Source organism: Rattus norvegicus, chromosome 2, assembly GCF_036323735.1.
Source record: "Rattus norvegicus strain BN/NHsdMcwi chromosome 2, GRCr8, whole genome shotgun sequence".
Lineage (NCBI taxonomy): Eukaryota > Metazoa > Chordata > Mammalia > Rodentia > Muridae > Rattus > Rattus norvegicus.
In genome coordinates this window covers 118,835,268-118,845,395 of record NC_086020.1, presented here as the reverse complement: position 1 = coordinate 118,845,395, position 10,128 = coordinate 118,835,268, and the positions used below count along the sequence as shown (strand labels likewise).

Sequence of the window (10,128 nt, the reverse complement as noted above, 5' to 3'; positions counted from 1 at the left end):
ATGGATAGACAGTGAATTACCTTCTAAATGGAACCCAATGGGCTCAAAGAAATTCCCTAGGGTCAAAAAACCAAGGAAACAAAACCGAATGACTTACTAGCAAATTCCACCTTACTGTTAACATTTAATTTTACATTTACTATCATGGAGAATTACTAAGTACTTAACATATATCCAAAGCCTTCCTATGTCCATCAATTAGCACCAAAAAAAAAAGACAAAGAGGCATGGCACCATACAATAGTACAGCACTTGCTACCACACATGAGGCTCTGGGTATGATATGATCCTCAGCTTCTCAAAGACACAAAAACAAAGACAGAGGGCACATCAACAGCAGCTTCATTAATTAACATACCTAAAAGTCAGTTTAACCACCACAAACTCGAAACTGTCAACTTATACCTTCTGAATACCGTTATTATCACTGATGGAGGTAAATAAACAGTGTGAGCTTCTCTCCTACCATCCTTTCTCCTCCCTAAGACTCTTTACCTTATTCTATGCTTTTACCACAACCCATTATTTACTCACGGCCTACTATGTAGAAAGAAGTTTATTACTCTATTATTGGCCCAGATTTACTTTTATTTCCACTCTAAACAAAAGAAAAAATTATCATAGACACTATAAGTCCTTCACCATCACAATTTTGGTGGGCTTATAAATAAAAAACAGACATTAAAGAGACAATAGTAAAGTGCTCAAAGGATGACAAGACATAAGAAAACCTCTAACAACAAATCATTACATGAATTATGGGTCTTATTAATGGCACAGAACAAATACATCTCACTTTCTAGGTGCAAAGACATAGAAGTTACAGTCATGCAAAATGCTTTCCCAAAAAACAACAGTTGGCTTTCTAAACAATTCATATCACATTAAGGTAAACAAATTATAAAGCTAGGATCCAATTAAATAAATTAACTTACATTTATAACATTTACATTTAACTTTTATACAAGTACCTACCAACAAGATTCCTGGGAACTTGAATAAAATCTTCCACAAATTCCAAGAAACCTCTTGCTTTCTTTACAGCCTCAGCACTCTGGACAGAGGAAAGACAAACACAAACTGTTAACATTTTAGAATAGCCCCAAACCCATAATATATGAAAAGAAAGGAAATTCTCAATTGTAATGCTACGACACAAGGTTCTCCTCATCTACTGAAAGTTCAGGTGAGAAGCGCTTGCCTGTTCTGTGCAAAAGCCCTGGGCTTTCTATTCCCAGCACCACAAAACACAAAAGATTAAAAAGTGTTAAGCTGAACATGGCAGCACAGCAGCACAGTCCTGCACCCTGAGCTCAGGAGGGGAAAAATATCACCTTTTCCTCATGTGAGGCTAGCCTGTTCTACATAGAGCAAGATCCTGTGCATAAAACAAAGTTGCTTTGCTTATAAAGATTATTTCAATTTTTATATTGTGGATGGCTGTTTTCATTTCTTGTTCCTGAAACAGTTTAAAGATAAAGCTTCATAACTATAAGCTAAACACCATCATCACTTTACAACAGAAAGTTTCCTAAATTTCCAAGCTTACTCTATAGACACAGGACTGAAAGCAGTATAGTTCAAAGCCTGTCCTTCTCATGAAGTTACACTGGCTATTTCTCACGATTTCAGAAATAAACATCATGTTAAGTGAATTCGTATCTTGAAACTGAAAAATGAAATTACAGAAAAATAAATGATGGAACAGACTGCTAATATGCCAAATTAAGTGACCCAAGGCAAGAAGCAGACAATTTACCTCTCCGTAGATTCTAAACGTTCCAGTATCTTCATCTAACTCAATGGCAGTAACTCCAGGGACCTTCCTAGCTTGCTGTATGTTACTACCATGCGTTCCTATTGCCAGGCCCATTAGATCTTCTCTCACAACAAATTCTTCATGAAAAGCTGCTGCAAGCTGTTTTGTGCACTAGTGAAAAGAGAGAAGTTAGGATTTTTCTTTTGTAAAACTTTAAAAAACAAACTGATCCTCACCATCATTCAAAATAATCAAGACGTGGAGGGAAAATCCTTGTCAACCAACTAATAAACGAGTGAACAAAATGTGGGCTACTCACACATTGCAACACGAAACTTAGAAGGAAGTGGCAAAGGCGACGTGACATTACTGTCCTAAGAGAAGTCAGTCAGAAAATACTGACCTAAATTACAGATGGAACCAGATATCAGTTTATTTAAAAAAAAAAAAAAAAAAGCAAAACCCAATATGTTGATAGCTTGCCTAGTATAAGCAAGGTACTGGGATGTATCTCAGTATTTGAGAAAATTTTTTTAATTAAAGCATGAAAATTGTTATTGGGCCTGGTGACAGGATAATCATGCATTACGTGCCAGTCTCAAAGAAAACAAACAATAGTTTAAAGTAGCTGTGGGGTCTGAGGGGAGGAGGAAATAGGAAGCTGCTGTTCAAGAGTTTCAGTCTTTAACATGGCAAGTTCTAGAGTCTGACCAAGAATGCTAAATATGTTAGCATAATGAGCTATATATAAAGAGAGTCGATTTTGAGTATATTATATTTATGTTTAAATTCAAGACAAAAAGACTAAGTTTAAAAGGTCAGCAAAGAATCTCTTACAGAATAAAGGATATTCATAAAATTGAAGAAAAATAATTCCAGTCTACATAATTCTAGCCACTGGAAACTAATTTTAAAATTATTTCCATGAATTAGATACCAGCAGTTCACCATCTCAGATGACTGCTTCAAAACACATATACTGATTAGAACACGTAAGTAAGGGCGGTCACAAACCTGAGTTATAAAAACACCTCAATTTCTCCAAGGTCAAGTGTGTGTGCACACTTACTGAGCCAGCCGGGTACAGTATCATCACAGGGTGGCAGCAGACAGCAGGAGGAAGTAGAGCCCAAGAAGAGACAAGGCAGCAGTGCTGGCCTATGTAAAGTATGCTCTAAGGTTTCCATCTTCAATCCGCTTCCCACTTACATAACAATTGCTACCATAAACTAAGGTCACATTTTACAGGTGACAGAGTAGTAAAAATCAGATTAAAGCCAGAAGAAAAGCAGTTCTTCTGGGTATGCCTAGTTACTCATTTCTAAAGCTCTTTGGCACCTATCTTCTAAACCCCCAAAAGAAAGCTAAGCAGCACTTAGCACAACAAAATGCTATGTTTGATAAAAGTAAAACAGAAAATTAGTTTTCTTAAGGACTCTTAGGTATTAGCCATAATACCTGAGTCCTAGGTGGCTTTCTGTTACAAGTCATGTAGTTTGAGACACAGGAAAGCATATGAGACACAAAAGCAAACCAACTTACTTCTAAATGCTTAGTGGCCTCTTCATTTCTGGACATAAGCATCAACTTCGTCCGAATACTTCGCAAATGCATATCACTTAAGATATTTACTCTCTTCACAGTTGCTTCACTGGCCGACTATAAACGAACACGTTAATCACTCAAAAACTTAATTATTTTTCCAATTATTCATTTCCAAAATGAAAATAATTTAAATGAAGCCATTCTTAATTCCAACCTGTGGCTTACTTTTCATCCTAAATTCTCTCTCATAAGTAATCTTACTTTCCTTTTCAGTCCCCTAAACTTACATCTATCTGCTGTACAGAATGTGTGTGTGTTAGCAGGGAAAAATAAAAAGACTGTACACATTAAGAATCTCAAGATGTTATGAAGCATTAAGTGTCCTATGAGCCAGGCATGGTAGCCCCCACCTTTACTTTCAAAACATGAAAGGCTGACACCAGAGGACTGTGACTTGGGGTTGCGGGTGTGCTTCGGGGGTAGTTATCAAAAAGTCAGCCATAACTTAAAAACAAACGAGAACTATTACTAAAAGTAAATCCATTATACTCAAAGCTTGAGAAATACCTAATAATAAGGCTTGTCACTAACTAACTTAAAATATGGTCTTATCTTACCAGTATCATTAGCTGGGTAGTTTCAGGATGATAGAAAATTCTGCACGCTCCTACTGCTTTCTTGAAATCTTTATGGGCATTTTCATTAGCACACCTAAAGAGAAATTAATTTGGATGCAAGACTTCAGTAATGGATTAACTTTAGGAAGAGCATAATGCAACCTCAGGTTGAAATTCCCACTAGAATTTCAAAGATTTTTTTTTTTTAACGCTTACTTTATTATTTCTAATTAGTGTCTTTTGTGGTAGTTATACACAGGTGAATGCAAGTGCCAACCAGAGGTAAAAGAAGCTCTGGAGGCTGAGTTACCCAATTTTAGTGTTGGGAATTGAACACTAGTCCTATAGATTAGTTTGCACTCTCATCTGCTGAGCTGTCTCTCAGCCCCTTATTTACTTATATATGGTTTTGGTTGGTTGAAGAATGATATTTTGTAGACTGAAAGATCTCAGCTTATAAACAATTCAATAAAATTACTTACGCTTCTCTCAAATCCTCAGGAACATCCACTGTGCACTTAAAGAAGGTATTTTTTTTGACAGTTTTATTTTGATTGACAGGCCGAAGTCGTTCAAATGTGACTATTTCATTGTAAGTGGCATCACAAGCAGCATATTCAATGACATAAAACTAAAAGACAAAATTCTTTTAAAAGCTTGTGTGAACGAAAATACTGACCTTTTAATGATATTCTAGAACCCCCTCTATGTCCAAACACTAAGCATACCTTTATCAACATCATTATATGCCAGATTATAAATGTTTACAAGCATGAACCTTGATAGTCAAATATCCTTGAGGAATACCTCTACAAAGAATCCTTGGTGTTTGGCAATAAATAGACAAAATTGAAATTAACAGTACAGTGAATGTGTAACAACTGATTAACTATATTGAAGATGACAGTCACAGCAACCCAGAGTTTAGGTGTTTCCTTGGAAAATAGTCACTTACCTCGCCTTTCATCATCCGAACTTTAGCCAGCCACCATCCACATGGTTCTTGGTCATTTGCTCTTGAATATACCTGAGGAGCAAAAGCATTCCTTTATCAATCCATCCCACAAGATTTTGACATTAAAGATGTAAAGGTAAAATTTAATTGAACTCAACCAAAATGTTATTACTGAAATGAGCAAGAGAAACCGCACTTCAAAAGAAAAGTGTAGACAGAGGTTATTACTTAAAATGAAGGCTGAAAGCTTGAGTAACAACTTCTTGGGAGATCTACCTTAACAAATAAGTGACTGTAGTTTTAAAAAAATTTTAAAAAAATGCTTCTTACAAGGAAACTGTATTAATGTATGTATAATATGTGCCAACACTGTTCATCAAAGTTAGGAACTGTTCTGAAGAACTACAAATTACTTAAAATTTTAAATATTAAATTTTAAATTAAAATTTTAAAAATAAGGAGTTCAGGACCACCAACTGTTAAAAAGATAAAGTACAATGTATTACAAGTGTTTATCTGAAAAGTAAACACACTCAGTTCATCTAGTAAACATATCTTACAAAAACAACAAAAAAGGAATTTTACATTATATTATTTTGTTGTTGTTTGCTTTGTTTTCTGACAGGGTCCCAAATAGCTCAGGTTGGCCTTGAACTATTTATATCAGGAACGGCATTGACCTGAATTCCTGATCCTCCTGACTGTACTTCCGCAGGCCATTTTTAAAATTTCAACTATTGGGATTAAAACAGAAAACATCACAATTCTGACAGTTCTGTTTCTGTGTGTGAATCTGTGTAATCCTTATCTGGAAAGCTGGCTTGACTAATCCTGGCAGGCACAGTCAGTCAGCTGACTATTAATTACTCAGTCTCTTGCTGGGTAGAACTTATGTACTGAGGAGCACACTCAAGTGCTAGTAAGACACAGAAAGTCTGATTGCTGGGTTCTTATCACTAAACTTCCATTTAGCTGTTCATGATTCCTTACAATTAACCAGTAAATCAGCAAGCCTTCCAATCTATCCTAGAAGTATATTAAAGAATGTCAGCTACTCTATAAAATTCCAAGATTTAAAAGAACATTTATAAGGAAAAAAATGCATTTTATAAGACTACCAAATACAGGACTGAGCACATCATTCTGGGGTAGAATATTTGTATGATGTGTTCTTTTGTTTTCATAATCACTCACACACACACACACACACACACACACACACACACACACACACACACACACACACAGCTTTTCTAATTCTGAGTGTGTCTGTGGTATGTATGCCAAGTGTTAACTGTTATTCTCTGAGACAGGATCTCTCTCTGAACTTAGAACTTCCACTTCTTTCAGGGAGGTGGGTGACAAATGAGTACCCATCTCCTCTCCCACCAACCAGTGACGAGCTGGGATAGGGCCACACCAGAGTGACAAGCTGGGATAGGACCACACCAGAGACCATGCCAGGGTTATTACCTGAGTGCTGAGACCCAAGCTGAAGTCTTCCCTTGTGCAACCAGCACTCTTATAACTAAGCCACTCTCCCTAGTAAGTGGCCCTCTTAAAAAGATTTGGCATGAGCACATTACTGCTTTTTATTCTGATCTCAATTTTGGATACATCCATACCAAAGAATTGTATGTTTGATTAAAAATAAAGTAAAAAAAAAAAAAAAAAAAGTAAATCTGTATGAGCAAACCTGACAGTATTTGTGATGCCCTCATTATTACTGACAATTACTATATCCAAAAATGTCAGATATGGGGGTTGGGGATTTAGCTCAGCGGTAGAGCACTTGCCTAGCAAGCGCAAGGCCCTGGGTTCGGTCCCCAGCTCCGAAAAAAAGAAAAAAAAAGAAAAAAGAAAAAAAAAATGTCAGATATGTAATATAGTCAAAGTTGTTACAACCTAAAATTCTTTATAAATGCAAAGGAAAAATATAAATCACACTCAATTCTAGCTAAATATTGTAACATGCTAATATTAAATATTTAAAATACATTTAACTTAAACTTTTTCCTTAAATTTCAAGTTAACGAAGTATGATCACATCTTAATTTCTGATGTTTTACAAAACTGTAGAGAGCAAATTTTTACTGGGACTGAATCATTGAAATGGAAAAATGAAGTCAATCTAGGAACAATGATTTTCAAATTTCTGACATCTTTTTGTCACAACTAGGAAAACCAAGTCACAGATGGTTCAAAGTCAGGCTAAGCGTTCCTAGATAGAGACTAGAAAAACCAGAGTATTAAATAAAACATCCTCAGCACCTCACCAATGAGTTGTGGGGTTGGCTGTTGATTTAGAGTGCTGCCCCAACCCTTAAACCAGAGATTTACAGCAAAATAGTATAGAAACCACGGCATGGTAATATGAAGCCTATGATCCCAACACTAAGGAAACTAAGGCAGGAAGATCTCAAATTCTAGGCCATCTAAAAGAACAACAACAAAAAAAATGACTTAAAACAGAACAAACAAACAAAAGCAACCAAGCACGGTGTCACACATCTTTGGACCCAGCACTCAGAAGGCATAGGCAGGCAGATTTCTATAAATTTGAGGCCAGTCTAGTCTGCAAAGTTGAGTACAGGACAGCCAAGTCTATTACACACAGAAAAACTCAGTCCCAAAAAAACAAAATCTTAAAAAGTTGTCCTCTACACACTTCTATTGAGAACATTTTGACCTAAGTTATTCCTTTCTTGACTCTGATGTGGAAATCCAAGAGGAAAACACAATGATAACAGAATTAGCTCTTAAAAGCCAAACTAAACTTCTGTCCTCATACAAACTATTAGAAGATGGTGCAGTTCTGGAAAGTCACGTCCGATGAGGTATAAAGACAAAATGACATGGCCATCTGTAGCATCGCTGCCATTGTTGAGTATCTCCTAACCACCTCTGTGGACAGTTCCTGACTACACAGAAGTCACTTGGCACGATTTTCTGACATCTCACCACATCTCTCAAGAACTCTATCATAGTATACTATATTAGTTATTTTCCTATTGCCATGACAAAGCACCACAGCCAAGGCAAATTATAAAGAAAGCATTTGATTGGGGGGCGGGGGGTTCCAGAGGGTTGTTTGAGTCCATGACCATCAAGACAGGGAGCACTGCACTGGAGTAACTGCTGAGAGCTTTCATGTTGAAACAACAGTAAGGTAGAGTTAAAAAACTAAGTGAGAATGTCATGGGCTTTTGAAACCCCAAAAGCCTAACACCAGTGACACAGTTCCTTCAACAAGGTAATACCTACTAATGTACCTCAAATAGTTCAATCAAGGGTTGGGGATTTAGCTCAGTGGTAGAGCGCTTGCCTAGGAAGCAGAAGGCCCTGGGTTCGGTCCCCAGCTCCGAAAAAAAGAACCAAAAAAAAAAAAAAAAAAAAAAATAGTTCAATCAACTTCAGAACAAGCATTCAAATATTATGGGCCTATGATGACCATTCATATTCAAACTACCATCTACATCTAGATTACATCTATTATTACAGTTATGGATCTCGTAAAGTTACTGGTGCTTATTCTGGTGGAAGTTAACTATAAAAGAGGAGTGACTGCATTTATTACTTAAGGCTCATAGGATTGACACAAAATTGTAAAATAGCAAACCCAGCTGCTGTTTTAATATCTGTGATGGTTAATACTATCAACTTGACAGGATCCAGACTCACCTAGAGAGCAATCCTCTTGCTGTGTCTACAACAGAGATTCCAGAGTAGGTTAACTGAGCTGGGCAGACTGACCCTAATGAGAACTCCTGTCTCATAGCCTGGGACCCTGGACTGAGTAAAGAGGTGGAAGTGAGCAGAGCACCAGCACTCTCCTCTTCTGACTGGATATGACAAAAACAGCAGCCTCAGGTTCCTGTTACCATGCCTTTCCTACAAATATGAACGGTGCCCTCAAATTCTTGGCCAAAATAGACCCATGTCTAAGTTGCCTGTCAGGTATTTCAATGAGAGATAATTAGCACACTATCCAGGCTCTATGAACCAGGCGAAAATGAGACTGACAAACAAACCTCTTCAGTCACACCACATCAGCCTCCAACGATAGAGTATCTGAGAATTAGAAGGATGTTACAACTTTCCTGAAAATTTAAAAATTTCTACCTGAGCCTTCCAGTTCACCCTCTTCAGATCAATGCATCTTCTCAAAGATTGTTTACAGTAGGCAGTGATCACAAGAGACCCACAACTGGCCAAAGTGCAAATATAAGACTGCAGACTGCTCAGCCCTTAAACAGAGCATGGATCTACTCTTTCCAAGGGATCATGGTGAAAGAGGGGGCAGAAAGAATGTTAAGAGGCAGAAACAGTAACTACAATGAAACGTGAAACAGTATCTTCTGGTCATAGCAAAGCAGCTGTGCTCATGAACTCACTGCAGTCATGACAGCTGCACAAAACCTGTACAAGCCCAAGCCAGACCAAATCCCAAAAAGGATTTGCTGACCAAGAAAAGTAGAGTTGACCAAGCAATCCTGCCCCTAGTTAAAGATCTATTAACGACTGCTAGCTGCTAGGCGAGGTTTTCAGAGAACAGCCACTCTTCTGTGGAAGATCATATATCTGACAGCATTTGGTCCTAAAGCATAAATTAGTTTTAAAATTTTGCTTTTGTCTTTTAATGGATGGGAAAGAGAACAGTTTGATGGGTAGGTGGGGGATAGCAAATGTGATCAAAAACTTTGCACAAAACCTTCAAAGAACTAAAAAATAAATAATAACAAATAACATTAATAAAATAGTCTATCTTAACTTACCATTGTACTATGATGATATTTTCAACTTAGGGGAGGAGTTGAAAGTACAGGACTTTATACATGGCCCTGTATCTCAAAGGAGTACTGGGGATTACACCCATGCAACAGCATACCCAGCAACATCAAGCACATCCATCAAGAATAGGTAAAACTGAAGAAGCAGACAAGTGACAAAAACAGCAGTACAATGTGCTCATCCAGCAGTGAGGGAAGAAGGTAAAAATACAATATGAACAATGTGCTGAATAGTAGAATTTTTGGGTTTTGCCATTTTTTGATTTTCTGTACTTAAGTTTTCTAGACATTCCTACAGTATTTCACAAAGCAGTTCATATATATATAACCAAAGATACTGGAAAGTGACTAACGCTATGATTCTGTGATAGGTTTCTTCAAAAATTCAAATGCAATTATCACTTAATGTTTTAAGAAACTTTTGTTCTGAAAAACTTGACCAAACCCACCAAAGCTAAAAAG

At 37.0% G+C, this 10,128-nt stretch overlaps 1 protein-coding gene across 12 annotated transcripts in view; it reads right to left on the bottom strand.

The window, feature by feature from the left end:
* Fxr1 (FMR1 autosomal homolog 1) overlaps positions 1–10,128 on the bottom strand; it is a 53,527-nt gene that overhangs the window by 20,418 nt on the left and 22,981 nt on the right. For 11 of the 12 annotated variants that reach the window (XM_063282054.1, XM_039102584.2, XM_063282059.1 and 8 more), the window contains exons 4-9: positions 4,877–4,948; positions 4,404–4,552; positions 3,922–4,015; positions 3,302–3,418; positions 1,760–1,930; positions 976–1,054 (exon numbers count right to left, since the gene is read on the bottom strand). In XM_063282054.1, coding sequence (XP_063138124.1) covers positions 976–1,054; positions 1,760–1,930; positions 3,302–3,418; positions 3,922–4,015; positions 4,404–4,552; positions 4,877–4,948 — 682 coding nt within the window. Of the gene's footprint in view, positions 1–975; positions 1,055–1,759; positions 1,931–2,078; positions 2,547–3,301; positions 3,419–3,921; positions 4,016–4,403; positions 4,553–4,876; positions 4,949–10,128 lie in introns of those variants that run through there. The other variant, XM_063282057.1, reaches the window with a different exon arrangement.